This window comes from Typopeltis vanoorti, chromosome 5, assembly GCF_054136105.1.
Source record: "Typopeltis vanoorti isolate ZY-2024b chromosome 5, IOZ_Tvanoo_1.0, whole genome shotgun sequence".
Lineage (NCBI taxonomy): Eukaryota > Metazoa > Arthropoda > Arachnida > Uropygi > Thelyphonidae > Typopeltis > Typopeltis vanoorti.
Window position 1 is genome coordinate 17,108,912 of NC_143553.1, and position 20,043 is coordinate 17,128,954.

Here is a 20,043-nt window from a genome sequence, read left to right on the forward strand (position 1 = left end):
CACCCCCTTGGGACTGACCCAGTCCTGAGGCTCAAATTAAACAAAATGGTCAAGGGCACTGACAATTCTTTGGCCGCTTCACATACGACACGAGCTGGTATACCATCCAATCCCACAGATGTATTGACATTGAGGTTCTGTAATAGACTAGTTACCTCTACTTCATTCATCACAATTCCAGTATAAGCTGTTGGTTCTTCCATTCCTGCAAAGTCACCACCTGGATGATATACTCTTGCAAAGTGCTTGCTCAGTAATTCCACAATATCGACTGATTCGGTTACCTCCCTACCCTCAGCATTTTTTAAGATCATTCTACCATGAGCATTTTTCCTTTTACTTGCAACATATTGAAAAAACTGTTTGGGATTCTCTTTAGCCTGCGTGGCCAATTTCCTTTCGTAATCTGCTTTTGCTTTTCTTACCACCCTTGTTACCATCCTGGCCTGAGCTTTATACTGTTCCTGCGCCTGATGGTCACCCTTCTCCTTAGTAATTCTTATAATTCTTATCCTTCATGGATGACAATCCTGTAATTCTTATCCTTCATGGATGACAAGAAAGACAGGAGTTGGTGTCTGATCTCAGAATGATATGCTGTTCTAGTAGCAAATATTTAAATTTTCTAAGGGAGAACACTATTGCTAATGCCTCCTTCTCAATGACAGAATAATTTATTTCTGAGGATGAAAGCTTCCTACTGATAAAAGCTATTGGTTGGAAGTTATTCCCTTCTTTCTACTCCAGCACAGAGGCTATGGTGTCATGAAAGGCATCAGCAGAGAGAAAGAACATCTCCCCGAACCGAGGAAAGGCTAGAACTGGAGACTTAGTCAGGGCAAGGTTTATAGAATCATATGCACTTTGCTGCTCATCTCCCCATCTAAACTTTATCCCTTTTTTTGTTAACTTAACAATAGGCTTCATCAACCTTGGGCAATTTGGAATGAACTTCCTATGGAAGTTTATCATCCTGCTATATCAGTGAACTTGCCTCAGAGTCCTTGGGACTCTGGTCTCAAGAATGGCACTCACATTTGTCTGGGTAGCGACTATCCTAGCCTCACTGACCTTATGATCTAAGTACTCTACCTCTCTCAGGAAGAACTGACACTTCGAGCATTTTAATGAACTTTACTCTGCCTAACCTTGTCAAGACACACATCTGGATCTCTTTGTGTGTTCTTATATCCAATGAGTATATTAGCAGATCATCCTGAAAGCAGATTACCCCGTTCCCTAGTATGTCAGAAAGAACAGTGTTTGTTAGTGATTTGAAAGACATAGCAGAATTTCTCATGCCTGATAAAGTCTACAAAGTTGGTATTTTTTCCACCTTATCATAAAATCAAAGGACTTCCTGTCTTCCTTTCTAATGGGGATTTGAAAATAGCCTGAGTTCAGATCCAGTTTAGAAAAGTATTTAGCACCCTCTAGACCTATCAACAGTTCCTCTATTTTATACAGAGGGAAGTCAACTGGTTTTGTGAACTTGTTCACCTCTCTTAGATCCAACACGAATCTCAAACTCCCATTGGGCTTTTCCACTAATATAAATGGACTGTTCCATTGAGAGTTTGATATTTCAATGATCCCTGCCTTCTCATAGTACTGCAATAGTTTCTGCAGTTGCTCCATGTGTTTAATACTGCTTCACATGGACAGGGAAAGTCGAGGTGATTTGGACAGCATGCTCAATTAGGTCTGTGCAGGACAAGGAGGTGATTTCTTCTGTGAAGACCCCTGCGAAGCGTTGGAAGACCATGAAGAAAATTCCTCTATTTCCTTCCTTTCATTTACCAAAGTGGCCATACTAGTGGCACTATTTAGCATGGTTTTCTTCCCATCACAATTTTCCTTGTCATATTTCATCACTTCAACCTCTAGAGTCTCGCTCATCCTGCTTCTCTCCTGAGACCCTCTTTCCTCAGAATTAAGACTGGGCTGGTGATCTATCCTACAAAGAGAGATTGTGCCCTCAGCCAAGTTGCATATGAACTGATATCTTTCCAGAAAATCGAGACCTAGGATCACCTTATCGCTTGTATCCAAGGTCTCAGGAAGGACTATCAGTTCATGTGATAGACTCACAAGAAAGCAAGGTATAGTGAGAATTATATTTACCTTTGTTGAAGTGGAAAGCTCGGTTTTTGCTATTCCTGTTATTCTGACTGGACTTGTTAATTATATAATATTATTCGAGTCTAGACTCTCGATTTTCGAAAAAGAGTCCAAGAGATAACTGAAATGTGAGCTACTGTATCAAATAGACCCATACAGGGATTGTGCAAGGCCTATTTTCGAATAGGCCTTGCACAATTTTTAGGGGAATTTTACCCTTTCTATTTACCGCTGCCACACTTTGTAGTTTATATGATTCAGGCTCTTCTGCATGGGCTTGAATTCCTGGCATCATAGGATGTGTAACAAGGTTAATGAGCATACGCTTCCTCTCTGAACTAATTTCAACCCTCTCCCCTTTAAAATTTCTTTTTTTTGTCCTATTCTTATCTCTCACCTTGTCAGGATAACTACCAGGGGGTGTTTTCTATCGTATGTTTCTTTAACATGTCTGATATATGATCCAGTTATTTCAGCACTCTCTTTTAATGAGTCTCTACCTCCAATTTAATGAGGTTCCTTAACTGCTTAGGACTGACAAGTCCTTCTGATTTTAATCAGGGTCCTCAGCTAGACCTCTAGATTCAACGTGATTGGAATCCCTTCTATTCTTTACATGCTGGGTACCAGGATTTATAACTTTCTCCTCAGTCTTTAAGCTATCCTTAGAGGCACTGACTCGTTCCATAAGGCACACTTGTCTCAGGGCAGAAGAATGATAAATTTCTCTCACCCTCATCTCCTCTTCTCTCTCTCGGGCCAATTTGTAACACTCATCCAGATTCTTGGCCTGCTTTTTGTATGCTACCTCTCTTAGCTCATTTCTTAAATAAATTTAGTTTAATCCTTTATCCAAGTGTGTGCAAACAAAGTTTGTGCCTGTAAGTATCTTCAGGACTGGGGTAAAGTGGTACAACACTGGGCGACTCCTTGCAAAAGTGGAGCAAGCTACCAACACTCCTATCTCAGTATCTCCCATAATGCAAAACACATCTCCTTGCGGATATGTATAATGTTATGCATTAAGGGAAGGGCCACTACCCAGACTAATTTCGACCTTTATTGAGGTCTCTTCAGTGGGAGCCAGGCCAAAGTGGAGATACCAAGGCAGAAGCATTAGCAAGGTCATCTCCTCCTATAGGAGCTGCCAAACAGTATGCCACCTTTTTATTAATTTACTCTGGAGTTAGAGAAAGATGTTGAAAGTTTATTTTTCACTTGGTCAGACTATAATAAATTTAGTTTAATCCTTTATTCAAGTGTGTGGAAACAAAGTTTGTGCCTGTAAGTATCTTCAGGACTGGGGTAAAGTGGTACAACACTGGGCGACTCCTTGCAAAGGTGGAGCAAGCTACCAACACTCCTATCTCAGTATCTCCCATAATACAAAACACATTTCCTTGCAGATATGTATAGGCTCAATGTGTGCGTGTGTGTGAGAGAGAGAGAGAAAGAGAGAGAGTAAAGCAGGCTAATATATTTCATGGAGGAATTTTATATAATATATCTGTAAGTATCTCTACAAAACGAGATGAGTTTTTCCTAGAAGAAATTTGAAAGTCTGATGTGAGCCTTGGGCAATTTGACAGGTATTTTGAAAGAAGATATGTAGGAGAGCTTCTACTATTTTGTATAGGATTGAAGAGATATCCCCTTTATGTACTTATGCAATCCATTCAGAATTATTAGTGAATATACTTGCAGACCAACTTCCATATGGCATCATATGCCTCTTCCATTACTGCCTTCAATCCTCTTGGAAATTCTTCACTTGGAAAGGAAGATTTTACTGCCAATAATATCTCTTGGAAATAGTCATCTCTCTATCATTCCCTTCTAATAAATGCAAACATTTGAGGAAGGACTAGCACAAACGATCCTAAAAATGACTATAGGCCTGGAGGAGATGTGTTGATGTGTTTATTATCTGGAAGCATACCCAGATAGACCATGGTGATTTTATACATTTCCTGAACAATCGTATTCGAAAATCAAGTTCACATTAGAAATAGAAAAAAAAAAGGAAATTACCATTCCTGTACAACCGAGTCAACAAAAACAATGAATGGAGAATTAAAAATAGTGGTATACAGAAAACAAACTCACACACGCAGGTACTTGCATGTAAGCTTTTTTCACCATCCTTAACAAAAATTAGGTTTCATCAGAATCTTGAAAAACTGAGCATTAAATATTTTAATTGAATTAAATTAAGAACTTAAAATCCTATTTCGTCAATTATTCTTCCAAAATGTATGCAAAGAAGTTAATGAAGAAATTGCTATTTTCTAATATGCTGTTCTGTGATAATGTGGAAAAATATTACAGAGGTGCTATCACTTTACCATATACCGGGAGCATATAATCTACTTACTTGTTACAATAAGCTGACGGCTTCATTAGAAAATAAGATGAATACACAGTAATATACTGAGAGTTTTCGAAGGCTTTTGACAGATTACCACATGATAAATTGATAGTTAAACTAGAGCAGATTGGGTTGGATGTTAGACTAGTGCATTGGATTGGAGACTGGCTATCTGATAGGTATCAGCAAGTTGTGTATGAGGGAGCAATATCCCAGAAGAGGAAAGTCACTAGTGATATGCCCCTCAGGGGATCACTGTTTTAGTGCCATTGTGCTGTTTAATCTGTATGTTAATGATATTGTGGAAGACTTGGATGGGGATATGCAGCTGTTTGTAGATAATTCAAAGTTGAGATGAATTATGAGGAGTAGAGCAGATGTTGTGGCCTTACAAGAAGACTTGAATAGATAGAGTGAATGGGCATGACAGTGGGGATGCCAGTTCAATGTTGCAAAATGTAAGGTTTTAAAATTTGGGAAACAAAGATGGGATGTAGAATTTATGCTTCATGGGAGATATATTGCTAGAAGTTGAAGAAATAAGAGATCTTGGGGTGATGGTGGATAAGGATCTAAAATTTAGACGATATACTGCGAAAATTGTGTAGACAAGACAATGAATTCTGGGAATGATATGGAGGATGCTAATTTGTAGAAGTAAGAGATTCTTGTTCCATTGTGTAAGGCACTGATTAGGTCATGCATGGACTACTGTGCACAGATTTGATCACCTGGTTTTCAAAAGGATGAAGAGGATTTTGGAAAGAATCCAGAGGAAACTTACTAAGGTAGTTTCTGATTTCTGGAATGTTGAATGTTGAATGTGGAATGTTATGCATGTTGATTAATTTTGACAGTATATATTAGAATGCAGACTGATAAGTAAATAATTATTTATTGACTTATTGCTGATATTTAGCTGGTATTCTAATGAGCATCTTCAGAGCACAAAAAAATCAGTTTGTCACAATGCGCATCTAGCAGACCATGATTTGGATACCCCTGCACACAGGTTCAACTGGAAGAAAAGTAAACTGCTGAACAGAAGCTTTTACAAGTCAGAGAGAGATTGTTCTTAGAATCAACAGAAGCCTTGAAACATACTCCGAACCTCAACAAGTATGGCTGTATGAATTTGCCTAAGATATGGGAGACAGTCATCTTAAGACATAAATAGTACCTGCCATCTCTCTCCGTTTTTTTTTTTAAACATAGAGGGCACCTAATTAGGACTTTAGTCTTTGTGTTATAGCTACAATTGTTCTAACTAGTCCATTGTTACAGCAGATTGTGATTGTCTTGCGCACTGTGACAAACTGTTTTATGTGCTCTGAAGATGCTGGTTAGAATACCAGCGAAATATCAGCAATAAGTGAATGAATAATTATTTACTTATTGCTGTAAAGTATTAAGTAAATAAATAATTATTTACTTAATCAACAATGTCAGAACAGCCTTATAAAATATCCTAAGTGTCCCTAAACATACCATTTCATTCTTCAAATGCCCTGGGGTATTAATGTGCATGTGGGTCAAACTGATAGAAGTTTCAAAATCCATAAAAAAGTGTACATAAGCAATGCTTAAAATAAAAGAGAAGAAAGAAGTGGACCTGTGGTACAGATCCTTTCAGGACACCACACTGTAGAGTGGCAAGCAAGCATGCCTTAGAAGAAAATATTTTCATTAGAATGTTCAAGGAGTCATTCAACTTAATTCATCTGCATGGAGCATTAAATATAAACCAAGAATTATACTTCATGACAATTGGATATCATTAATTAAAACTGGTCTGCTTGGACAAATTAGCACACTCACTCTACAGTCAACAGATATGAATTTCACGTCCAGTGTGAGACCACCGTCCCACTTATTGGAGGCCTGAAGTGCTTGAAAAAGTTCAATCTTCGGTCTCTAGAGCATGGTTTCAGAATCCAGATAAAAATAAATAAAAATTTACAAAAATGGAGAGGAAATCCTTAGCCCACCCACAGTACACATGCGCTATAGGCTTACTAGTAACCTTTCGTAGGTGGGAACTGCATTAAAAAAAATAGTCTATGTACCATACAAGATCAGCAACTACACACAAGGTTTACACAGCATTATTTAGATTTGAATCCATTTAGCATTTTTCAATTTGTAAAATAATAACTTTTTAAAAATCTGAGGTTTTTTTTGTTTGTGTCTAATTTCTTACTTAAGATGTTGTCATTGAACAAAAAATAGAGAAACATGTCAAAGTAATATTCAATTTAAATTAGTAAAATTTCAGAAGTTTAACCTGCTTGGTTATTTATATAAATGAAGTGGCTCTTTTTTGTTTAAGGAGTTCTTAAGCTTCTTCTCTTTTCACTACTCCTAATAACAATAATAATACCATTGCCATTCTCCTGATTGAAATGCTTGCTTTGTTTGAATAATTCAGAAAGTTTAAGAATTTCCATGAATACCCGAGTCATAGTTTTCCACTAAACATATCAAGGTAGGCCAAGATAATATCAGCATTACTACAATATCTTGCGACAAAAACTATAGTTTCAACCGATGTAAAAAAATTTTTTTTAAAAAAAATCTAGCTGAGTGCAATTAAGTTAACTGATAACCTGTCTCTTGAAGACTCACTTCCACTTTTATTTCAGAAATGATCTATTTCTTCCTTATGCTTTTCTATATAGGTTCTTGCAAAGTCCTATTCCACTTAACTGGCAAGTACTATTCCAAGCAGCTGGTCAACATCCATTTGTAGTCCAATTACACACCCACAAAGCCAGTTTTTTCCTCTTTCTCCTTCATTATTCCATTTGTTCTTCCAGGCATATTTGTTCTACTCTGCAGCAGCTATCCTCACCTATTCTTCATCAAGGACTACAATTTTGGGGTGTTGAAAGAAAACATCAATAGGATTCTTCTCTTTTCACTACTCCTAACATGTAAATGGTATATTAAATGATTATTTCTGCAACTGTGCAGGATTTTTATAAAAAAATGCCACAGCTGCAATGGAAACATATATTATATAGACTGTGCATAAATTTTAAAATATTTTTACTGTTTCAAAGATAGATCATTATATACTGAAAATTATGGTCAATCTGAGTGCCTGTCAATTGTTAGAAATAAAGAATCAGCTTCCACTTATGGTAACAAATTATGCAATTAAGCTAGTGAATTGTTAATTCAATGAGAAACTACAAAATACTATTCATCCATTAAATAGGAAAGTATAGCAAACATGGATGAAGTGCACAGTCAATACAAATTTATCATAAAAAAATCCAACTTGTATTCAGGTTTTTAGCCAAACACAACATCCCATCCTTTATGACAATCCCCATATTCACAATACGTAGTTCTAAGTTACTATTTTCATTCTGATCTGAAGATGCTACAAACTGAAATTATAAATTAAAGAAAATACAAATAATGCTTCAAGTGGTACCAGGCATATTAGCAGCACGTGATTTTATGCACAACAAGTCTATTTTGAAGAAGGTTAACAATGGAGTATGAAAGTAAAATTTTCACAACTGCAGTTCTGATATTTTTATAATCAGGCTTCATATATCCTATACTCTTCCAAAGATTAATACTGCCAAGTGCAATATTTATTCAACGGTATTAATATAACAACATGCATAACATTTGTGGAAATGAAGTTATACATACATTCAAGGTGAAATTTAGATATAAATGGCTTATTATATGATGTTGACTAAAATACAAGGTTTTTATTATTATTAATTTTATCTTTTTTTTAAATATATGATATCAATATAACATATCAAAATACACTTAGACTGACTATGTAATAGGTGATATTACCTGTCTGACAGCCTTTTCCAAATCACAGTCACCAAATATAATAAGAGGTGATTTACCACCTAATTCTAATGACACTCTCTTCAAATTGGAGGTAGCAGCACTAGGTTAAATATTAAAACATAATGCATTTTCAATGTCTCAAAATAATCATAACAGTCATATTATATTTCTTATCTTAAATTAATTAAAAAAGATGCCTTAATCTGCACAAAAACAATTATCTATATAAATCTACATGACATATGAATCTATATGTCTTTTAAATATTACAATAAAGAGATTAAAACAGTTAGAGGAAACAAAATAACCTTTCATTTAATAATCCTAGGCATTTATCAGGATATAAAAATGCGGTTATTCACTTACTTTTTCTCCCAGAGGAATTATTATTATTTTATTGGCCTCTCAGTCACAAGACACTCATTGTGGGAGGTCAACAACAGTCAACACAAAGTCTATCTTAAACTCAATCACTGTTTGCACTTTCACCAACCTCTTAGGCAATGTCTTCCATGCACCAACCACTCACCATGCAAAAGTATAATTAATTTGATATTAATCATATTAATATGATAATAATTATGATATGATATCTTAACATGATTCTATTCTATCAGTGGTCCTAACAGGCACTTAAGCTACCATGACCTTTCCAAGTATGCTTGGGCTTCGCAACCTAACTCGAGGATAAGGTGGTTAGTCCTATGCCTTCCGGTGTGTCCTATGTCTGTAAATGTGTGTTCACGGGTTCGGTTTTGTCTTCTGAGATGAAAAACCCCCTACCTCCCTATGAGATCAGCTAATAGTTCCTCACGTCACTGACAGGAATCAAATCCAGGTCTTTCTGACCAAAGGGCTACGTCCATACCAACTGAGATACGGCGACTTTATCTTAATGTGATAATAACTCTTCAACAGTTAAATGTCTCAATGATATCGCTTCTTTCTCTTCTATCCACCAAACTCTGCAGTCAGCATGTCCTCAGTCTATTTTCAAAATCAACAGTGTAGAGTCCTAATTTCATTTTTTTTTATCTGTCTCAGCACTCTCTCTCTCTCTCTCTCTCTCCAAGGTTACTTCATTCCTTCAAATTCTGAGACCTGATCTGAGCACAGAAATCCAAATGTGGACTGATCAAAGCTGTAAGCAATGGGACCACCAAACTTTTACTTCTCGTGATCAATGTGGCAGCTATTCTGTGAGATGTCTTCACAACCTTGTAATCTGTCCTCTGAACTTCAAATTTCTATCCTACAATCACTCCAAGGTCCCATGCTTCCTCCACTTCCTCTAGCATAACTCTATCACGTTAGTAAAAAGCATCAAATCTGTGGATCCAAAATTTCAAACCCTACATTTAGTTGCATTAAACTGACATCCCTATCATCCATTTGTTCAGCTTTCCAGATTATTCAAATCCTCTTGAAGAGCCAAAACTTCAGCACAACTACTACCCCCCCCCTCAACACACAAGCTTCACATCATCTGCAAACAACTGAATATCTTCCTATAGTCCTGTGATACTATTATTGACATAAAGATGGAACAGTAATGGTTCCAATATTTAATCCCGTGAGTTCCACTTGTAACAATCCTACTCTCTGATAATGCTTCTCCCTATTCCACTCTTTGACAATCAGAAAGCCAGTTACAAATCTAGTCCATTAGACTGATATGCAAACCCATATGTTGCAACTTAAAAACCAACTTATCACGTGGCACACTGTAAAATGCCTTTGATCCCCCCCCCCAACAAATGACAGCATATGCCTTATCCCAATCTACTGCTCTTGTTACTCTATTATAAAAGGTAACCAGATTACAAAAACAAGAGCATCCTTTCACAAATCCATGCTGGCCAGCATAAATAATATTGCCTTCATCTGCCCAATTCTATATTATATGAGTTCTTACCAATTTCTCCAAAATCTTAACAACTACAGAAGAAATACAAACAAGCCTATAGGTTTTGATATCTCTATTCTACCACCAACATTATGCAATGGCACTATTTTAACTTCCTTTTACTCTCTAGGATTGCAAGACGTTCATTAAACAGCCAAGTTAATAACACAGCCAGTTCTATAGCAGGTTCCCTTAAAGCATGTGGTAAAATTCCATCTAGTCCCCACTTTCATGACATTGAGTGTACTCGGTATTCAGAATATATTTTCTTCATTCACTTCTAACACTTTACACTCATTACCCTTCTAGGAATAAAGCCTGCTGTACTAGGATGGAACATTCTAATAAAATGATCATTAAATAGCTCAACTATATCATCTGCATTGATCACCTGATTCTCATCTCCATCCAGCAAGTTAATCTGTCCACTGTCATTTTTCCTCCTATTAGCCACATAGTGAAAATAACTCCATGGGATTCTCCTTGGATTGAAGAGGCAGTCTCGACTCATATTTCTGATATTCTCTTTTTTCATATTCATCTTTTTCTGATTTGTGAACAGTGACCAGTTAGTTTGCCCTCTGTGTCTAGTGAGTTACAGAGTGAAGCGTGAATAGTAAATTTATAGTGAAACAAATTTAAACAAAAAAGTACATTTTTAAAAGGTAAGTGAATGAAATTTAATATTATTTTACTTGTTAGTTTTATGATTTTTTTGCTTTTAAAATGAAATAATTTAATTTCGGATTAATCAGTTGATTTTTAATAAAATATGCTGGTCAATTTTTTAATAATGAAATTGTTCTAAAAACTATTAAATTCTGAATACCTTTTTCCCTCCAAGAATTAAAGATGATTAAAATCGATACAAAATGAAAATAATGTATTTATAGTTGACATCAACAAATAATTACATCAAAAAAAGCTAAAAGACATTTATTGATGTAATTATTTAATTAGATTTGGATGGAGATTTTCAGTTGTTTGCAGATGATGAAAAGTTGGGATGAACCATGAAGTGTAGCGAAGATGTTGTGGCCTTACGGGAAGACTTGAATACATTGAGTGATTGGGCACGGAAATGGGGATGTGAATTCAATGTTGCAAAATGCAAGATTTTAAAATTTGGAAAACAAAGATGGGATGCAGAATTTATGCTTAGTGAGAATATATTGTTGGAGGTAGAGGAAATAAGAGATCTGGGGGTGATAGTGGATAAGGATCTAAAATTATGGGACACATTGCCAAAATTGTGAAGACAACACAAAGGCTTCTGGGAATGATGCGGAGGATACTGACATGTAGAAGTGGGGAGATTCTTGTTCCGTTGTATAAGGCTTTGATTAGGCCACACATGGACTACTGTGCCCAGATTTGGTCACTGGGTTTTCAGAAGGATGAAGAGATGTTGGAAAGGGTCTAAAAGAGACTGACTAAGGCGGTTTCTGACCTCTGGAATGTCGAGTATGAGAAAAGATTGAGAAGATGTAATTTACAGAGTCTGGTGGACAGAAGGAAGAGGGGAGATATGACAGAGACCTACAAGTTGATAAGGGGTTGTTATAGGATGAATGCTGGAGAAGTTTTACAGAGAATAGTGGGAGATCAGGGGAGAACCAGAGGTCATCCCTGGAAACTGTATAAAGAGGATGTGAGTAGGGGAATGAGAGGCAGGTTTTTTTCATGCAGAATTGTGAATGATCGGAATGCCTTGCCTGAGAATGTGGTGTCTGCAAAGAGTTTGAATGTGTTTAAGACATGGTATGATGAGCTGTGTGTGTGATAAAAGGACCTCCAAGATGAGTCTTTGACTCCATGTGTCTTGGGGTGGTAATAATAATAAATCAATAATTATAAAAATTTATTAATGCAATTATTTGTCTCCAAGCCCCCCCCCCCAAAATTTTTCTGCAGATGCACGCCCATGCATACGATCAAATTGATGTGAAATTTGTAGCGTGGGCTGCATAACCCACACGACAGCACACCCAACCGAATTGGGCACGCGACGCCACTGATATATATATATGTGTGTGTGTGTGTGTGTAGAAAGTATTTTACCTTGGGTATAATAAATGTTAAAGATACCAAGCTATTTTAAACCTGGTTTTACTCCATTTCCCAAGTAAGCAAACAGACAAACAAGTCAAGTTTGCATCTGCAAGTGTTGCAAGACCAAGGCAACTCATGGTAAAAGTAGAATAAGCTCTGATCACTAATCTTAATATTTACCCTTAATGCAAAGCACATCTCCTGGAGGAGATGTATAATGCTTTGTATTAAAGGCAAGAGGCCACTACCCAGACAGGTTTCGACCTTTTTTTGAGGTCTCATCAGTGGGAGCCAGGCTAGAAATACCAAGATTTTAGTAATACAGAGCTTATAAGTATTTTACCAGAACAAGTTACCATAAGGTGTTTTAACCTTATTAAATAAAAATCTCAGGAGGAGATATAAATGTAGAAAGTGTTTTACCATGAGTTGCCTTAGTCTTGCACTACGTGTAGGGTCAGCTAGACTTGCAACACCTGCAGGTGCAAACTTGACTTGTTTGTCTGTTTGCTTACTTGGGAAATGGAGTAAAAGCAGCTTGGTATCTTTAACATTTATTATTATTATTATTGTTCCGGGAAACTCCAAGGAGTCGACAGACTCATCGAGGGAGGCCCTAACATCATGTCAAGAACAACTATTCAACATTCACACAGTATCTATCATACCTTGCCTTGAACTCATTCACGGTCGTAGCACCCACAACAGACTCTGGAAGCTTATTCCACTCATTTACCACTCTCCAAGTAAAGAACCTAGCTCTAACACCCTTGTCAACCACGCTCTTGCCCAGCTTCCATGCATGGCCCCTAGTCCTCCCACCACCAGTCATATTTTCAAAAATATCTTCTGGATCAATCCTATAAAAACCCTTCAGTAATTTGAATGGCTCAATCATATCACCCCTCCTTCGCCTATCGTCCAATTTCTGCAACCCACAAATCTTCAACCTATTCTCATAAGGTTCATTCCACAGACCTGCTATCATCTTGGTCACTCGTCTCTGGACCCTCTCCACTTCCTCCCCATCACGAAGAAACCCTGGTGCCCATAGCTGGGCACAGAAGTCCAGATGGGGTCTTATCAAGGCTCGATACAGAGGAACAACAACTTGTTCGTCTCTGCATGTTAAAGTATTTTTCAGAAGCCAAGTGATTTGGTGAGCTGTTTTAGTTACTTTTGCAATGTGCCCCCTAAACTTCAACTCCCTATCCACCAACACTCCCAAATCCCTGGCCTCATCAATCTCCTGGAGTATGATTCCACCAATGCGATATACTGCTGCTATTCTTTTCACCCCAAAGTGCATACACTTTGCCACATTAAATTGACATCCATTTTATCTAGCCCAGTCCTCCAAACTATCCAAATCATCCTGTAAAATTTTGACATCTTGTGCACTCACAATTGCTCTACCCAACTTTGCATCATCAGCAAACAAGTGAACACTTCCTCTCAGATCCTTTCCAATATCATTGATGAACAAATTGAAAAGCAGTGGTCCAAGAACAGAGCCCTGTGGCACTCCACTAGTCACAAGACGTCTTTTAGACTCCACTCCTGAATAAACCACTCTTTGATATCTCTCCTTCAACCACCCTCTTATCCATCTCACCAACCCTATATCTATACCCATCTGCTCCAGTTTACTGATTAGGGCTCCATGTGGTATCCTATCAAAGGCCTTGGCAAGGTCCAGTAGTATCACTGTAAACCCATTACCCCTATCCAGTTCAGCCGTCACTGTGTTATAAAACGTGAGCAAGTTACTGAGGCATGATCTACCCTTCACAAAACCACGTTGTCCCCCATACAATATCCCATTTTCATCTATCCAATCCTGTATTCTTTTCTTGACTAATTTCTCTAAGACCTTGACAATGATTCCTGATATGCTAATCGGTCGGTAATTTACAACAGCAGTCTTGGAACCACCTTTATGCAGTGGAACTATTTTCCCCTCTTTCTACCCCCTCGGGACTAACCCAGACCCGAGACTCAAATTAAACAAAATGGTCAAGGGCACTGACAATTCATTAGCTGCTTCTCGTACAACACGAGCTGGTATACCATCCAATCCCACAGATGTATTGACATTGAGGTTATGCAATATACTACTCACCTCCACTTCATTAACCACAATTCCCGTATAATCTACTGGTTTATTCGTTTCTGCAATGTCACCACCTGGATGATATACTTTTGCAAAGTGCTCACTCAGTAACTCAACTATCTCAACTGATTCAGTTACTTCCCTACCATCGGCATTCTTTAAAATCAATCTGCCATGTACATTTTTCCTTTTACTTGCTACATATCTAAAAAACTGTTTAGGATTCTCTTTAGCCTGCATGGCCAATGTTCTTTCGTAATCCTTTTTTGCTTTTCTTACCACACTCGTCACCCTTCTGGCCTGCGCTTTATACCGTTCATGTGCCTGCCGGTCACCCTTCTCCTTAAATTCCCTCCATAGTTGTTTCTTTTTTTGCAACTCAAGCTTAATGGTGTTATTCATCCATTTAACCCCTACCTGATTTATTATTCGGACTCTAGGTATACAGTCAGTCATTGCTTCATGCAAGCACTTCTTAACTACCTCCCATGCACTATCAACTTCTAGTCCTTGCAGTTGTACATGCCATGGCACTGAACCAATCAAACTCCTAAGCTTGTCATACTTTCCAGCCCGATAATTCCACATGTACCCTGTCTTAATTGAAAATTCTACACCTTTAGCCACCTCCCAAGTTAAGACCCTATGATCACTCTCACCAATTGGTGGCAATGTGGTCATATTTGTTACAGCCAAATCCTCAGATGTAATTACTAGGTCAAGCACTCTCTGACCCCTAGTATTTTCCATTACATGCTGTCGCAGATAGTTATCCCTTAATAACTGCATAAAATCCAGTTCCTTCCTCCCGTGTGTCCTCTCCTCACTCCAATCAATGCGACCATAGTTGAAATCTCCCATAATAATCACCCTCCTTCCACCCATTTCTTCTATTTGCTTGTGCATACTGTCACCACCATCTTTTCCATCACCTGGTCTATAGCAGCACCCAATTGTATATTTAGTTCTGCTAGCCACAATCTCACACCAAATGGCCTCAAATGTGCTCTTTTCTCTATCCTGCAATTCAACTTCTATTCTCCTTGGCTGGAGCTCATCAGCTATCATCAACAATACTCCTCCCCCCATTTTATTCTCTCTGTCATTCCTGAACACACTATACCCATCACATTCAATCCCACTAGTCATATCATCTACAGTCAGCCATGTTTCACTAATACCTATAATCTGTGGTCTGGAAGTGCCAACCATAGCCAAAAACTCTTCCTTCTTGTTCCTAATACTCCTAGTATTAGTGTACATGAATTTAAGACCCCCATTAGCCCCAACCCTACCTTGATGCCTTATATTAACTATCCCACTCAGATTTGTTGTCCTTATTTGCTCTGGCATATTATATTCATTCTTACATTCAACTGCCTCCATAAGGACTGTATCTCTACCCCCCCCCCCCTAACAAATCTAGTTTCCCTGAATTTGCACATCCACTACATTCAGCAACACTTTCTCAAGTCTTCCTACACCGTAACCATTCAAATGCAAGCCATCCATCTTATATAGATCCTTTCGCCCATCAAACTCACTCCACAAATTCCACACCACTCGTCATACATAACCCACGCATAAAGTCATTCGCAATTATAGCCCTCCTTTTAAACATTTCACTGTCATACCGTGGCAAAAGACTAATCATTCTAACTCTCTCACTCTTTTCTTTTGCTAACTCAAACAATTCATTCAGGTCTTCTATTATTTCCATTTTATCTCCTTTCAAATCATTCGTACCTGCCACAACAATCATTTCTTTCACCCTTTCCTTTTGCTCTCTAATAGACTCAGTTACGTCCTTTATGGTCGCACCAGGTTGGTACGATTTTGTCAAATCCTCTACTAACACACCTCGTACTAACGAGTCTCCATACAGCACTCTATCCTTCATTTTGTTCATGTTCACATTCATACGTCTATTTTTCCTGTCATACCTTTTATTATTGGTTGGTTCATTCAGTCTACTTTTGTTCATGCACTCTAACTGCTGTTTTGCTCTTTCTATCGCACTATTCAACAACGCGATCTCACTCAATGCATCTATCTCATCTTTTTTTGTTCTCTGAGAAACCATTTATACTATCATTCACACTCTCACAATTTTCATGTACAACCTTGCCATTTCTTGTCATATCCCTATTTCCTTCATTCTGAAGGTTGACAAAAATATCACACTCACAATCCGAAATACACTTCAATTCCTCATTCTCCCTACATTTTCTACACACATTCAATCCTTTATTATCATCTAACCACACTCCGACCGCACTCCGCAAAGCGTACATTTCACAGCTAGTACACTGACTCATTTCTTTTATGCTACCGTTCTTTGATAACGATGGCGAACCTTCATTACTAGCCGCCATTTTCCTTCGCACAGGTGCCATATTTATTTGCAACGTGTTTTGTCAAATTATACGTTATAACACACCAAAAATAGACGCACTAAAATACGCAAGGCAAACAAAACAAAACTACACAATATTAAGTAATTTGTATCGATAACTGAAGATGATACTTATCTTATCTGGAGCTTGCACGAACACTACACATTACGAATTCATCTATCGGCGACTTCCCGACATAGATTATGTTATAAAACACTTTAGTACACTAACCACGCTAATAAAGCTCCAATAATATACCAAAATTACACACTTAAGTCCATTAAATTGAATCCAAAACACCAATAAATCAACAAAAAACACAAATCTCTCAGGAGCTCTCCGGTAGCACGTCCGTTCACCAGCTAGCCTCGACACCAATTTATACCCAAAGTAAAATACTTTCTACATTTATATCTCCTCCTGAGATTTTTATTTAATAAGGTTAAAACACCTTATGGTAACTTGTTCTGGTAAAATACTTATCAGCTCTGTATTACTAAAATCTTGGTATTTCTAGCCTGGCTCTCACTGATGAGACCTCAAAAAAAGGTTGAAACTGGTCTGGGTAGTGGCCCCTTGCCTTTAATACAAAGGCATGTCCTCCAGGAGATGTGCTTTGCATTAAGGGTAAATATTAAGATTAGTGATCGGAGCTTATTCTACTTTTACCATGAGTTGCCTTGGTCTTGCACTATGTGTAGGGTCAGCTAGACTTGCAACACTTGCAGGCGCAAACTTGACTTGTTTGTCTGTTTGCTTACTTGGGAAATGGAGTAAAACCAGGTTTAAAATAGCCTGGTATCTTTAACATATATATATATAAACATGTTGCTCTCCAGCCCAATTTAATTTTGTAACCCAATAAATAATAATAACTCTAGCTTTAATGTAGTAGAGGTTTTTTATTTTATTTTTTTCACCAGAGGTCAGGCCAATAATTGTTGTAACGGTTGGTCAGTAACTCTAGCAAACCATGTAGATTGTAGTGCAGCTTGTTTCATATGTGTATATATGTGTATGCTCCACATGATGACCTTAATATGAAGATCGAAATGTCGGGTGTTCATTTTGGTTTATATTAAACTAAAGTTTTGCTCTAACAAGTAAGATCATCTTAAACAACGCAGTCTACCATTGCTTAAACTTATTTACTTTGTGCCTTCATTATGTTATCAGGCAAGGCATTTCACAGTCCAATCACCCTCCATGCAAAAAAGCTACTCCGCACCCTTTTCATCACCACCTCCATTTTTAACCTCGGGATGATGACCACTTGTTCTTGCTCCTTTCTCCTGTTCTATCATCCAGTGTCAATCCTGTAACTACCTCTCGACAGTTTAAATGTCTCAATTATCACCTCTCTTCTTCTATCAACCAAACTCTGCTGTCTGCATGCCCTAAGTCTCAGTGAAGGTTAACTTATTCCCATTCAAATCCTGGTGACCAAATCTGAGCATAATAATCCAGATGAAGTCTGATCAGTGCTGTATGTAATTATTATTATTAGAGGGCACTGTGTAGACATATGAACAGTTGCATGGTGGTATTGCTGCTCCCATTTTTTATAGTTTTAAAGTGGTTCTAACTCCTGGTTTTAATTTAAAAGTGTCATAAAGTAATTCTACTTGTCACGCTGAAGACAGTGTTATATAATTCACTGAAATCGGCCAAGTGGAATCGAAATTTTGAGTGCGAAGAAAATTGAACAGAGTTCACCGTGGTCACTAACAAGCATAGAACAAAGGACATCGCCATCTTTACAGTTGCTCAAGGGAAGAATTTCAGTCATGACGTGCAACAAGTGCCTGAAGGATTTATCGTCCGACAGTAGTCATATAACCTGCAGGAAATGCCTTAGGAATCTTCACTTTACATGTTCCAGAATTTAAGAAACAACATGGTAATGCAAATCCAATGCCAAACGAGAGGAATGGAAGTGGCTATACTGCAGAGAGAACAAAGAAACGCTGCCACCGATTAAATCGGAGGCAGAATCGGACGATGAACTGAACAGACAAAAAAATACAGGTGAGTCTTATAATTTGAATTCTGTAAATATATTACTAGAAAAAGGTTTAGAGAATATAAAAGACAGCTTGGTAGATCTTGTCCAAGAACTCTTTGATAAACAGAATAAACAAATAACAAAAAAAAAAAAATCAGCGAATATGAAGAGTTTGTTAAATATAATAATTCAACAGTTGAAGAAGTCTTACAAATGGTAAAAGACATTAAAATCAACATTAACATACTAACTGACAGGTAACACAAATTGATGAAAGATACATCTGAACTCCGTCAGGAATTTAATTCCCTAAAACTACAATACGAACTTTTAAATCAACAACCCCATAAAGAAGATCTTGTCATAAATGGTCTTCCAGAAACTGCATTCACAGAAAATCTCAGAGACATAGTTTTAAAGTTAGGCCATGCAATTGATATCCCCCTATAGCATAATGATATTCAGACCATAAATCAGATTCCCAGGAAGAACAAAAAACAAGGCTTGCCACGAACTGCACCAATCATAGTTCATCTCACAAGTCCACAAGAGACAATCTCATAAAAGCTAGCAGACTGAAAAAACTAGTTGCCAAAGATTTAAATGTCGCAAGACAATACACCAATCTTCCTATCTGAGTATTTAACATCATTCAATCAGAATCTGTTGTACCAAGCAAGAAAAGCAAAAACAGAAAAAAATTATAAATTTTTCTGGATTAAAGATGGCAAAATATTCCCGAGAAAGTCACAAACTTAAAAGTCGATACAAATAAAAATCTCGGAAGACATAGATAGGCTGCCAGAGGGAAACAAAAGACTCCAAATTAGTTCAAAGAGAAGATCTCAATACAACAAAAATGAATGTGAACCATCAGATAGATGTAATAGCACCAGAATACATCAGCAATTGTACTTTGACTCGCTTGATGCATGGAAACAACACACAGTACAAGCGTGAGGACTCTCCGTCTTGCATATTAATATCAGAAGCATCCAAAAACATTGGTTATTGTTACAGGCTTATCTGAGGACTTACACTGGTGCTATTGATATATTGGTCCTAACAGAAGTATCCATAACTAATGACGAAGCGACTACTTTCCAAATTCCAGGCTTCCAACAACATAGATCATGCCACCAAACAAAAAGAGGGGGTGGAATATTAATATTTATTGAACATAAATTAATAGCAAAAGAAACTGTATCAGTTTGAGCATGCTGAATACCTCTGCATCGAAATCATTAATACCACCAA

At 37.4% G+C, this 20,043-nt stretch overlaps 1 protein-coding gene across 2 annotated transcripts in view; it reads right to left on the bottom strand.

The window, feature by feature from the left end:
* The window catches only part of LOC150106251 (mitochondrial 10-formyltetrahydrofolate dehydrogenase), a 654,974-nt gene that overhangs the window by 142,839 nt on the left and 492,092 nt on the right, over positions 1 to 20,043 (bottom strand). For both annotated transcript variants that reach the window (XM_090392273.1, XM_090392274.1), the window contains exon 17: positions 8,315 to 8,414. In XM_090392273.1, coding sequence (XP_090248399.1) covers positions 8,315 to 8,414 — 100 coding nt within the window. The remainder of the gene's footprint in view (positions 1 to 8,314; positions 8,415 to 20,043) is intronic.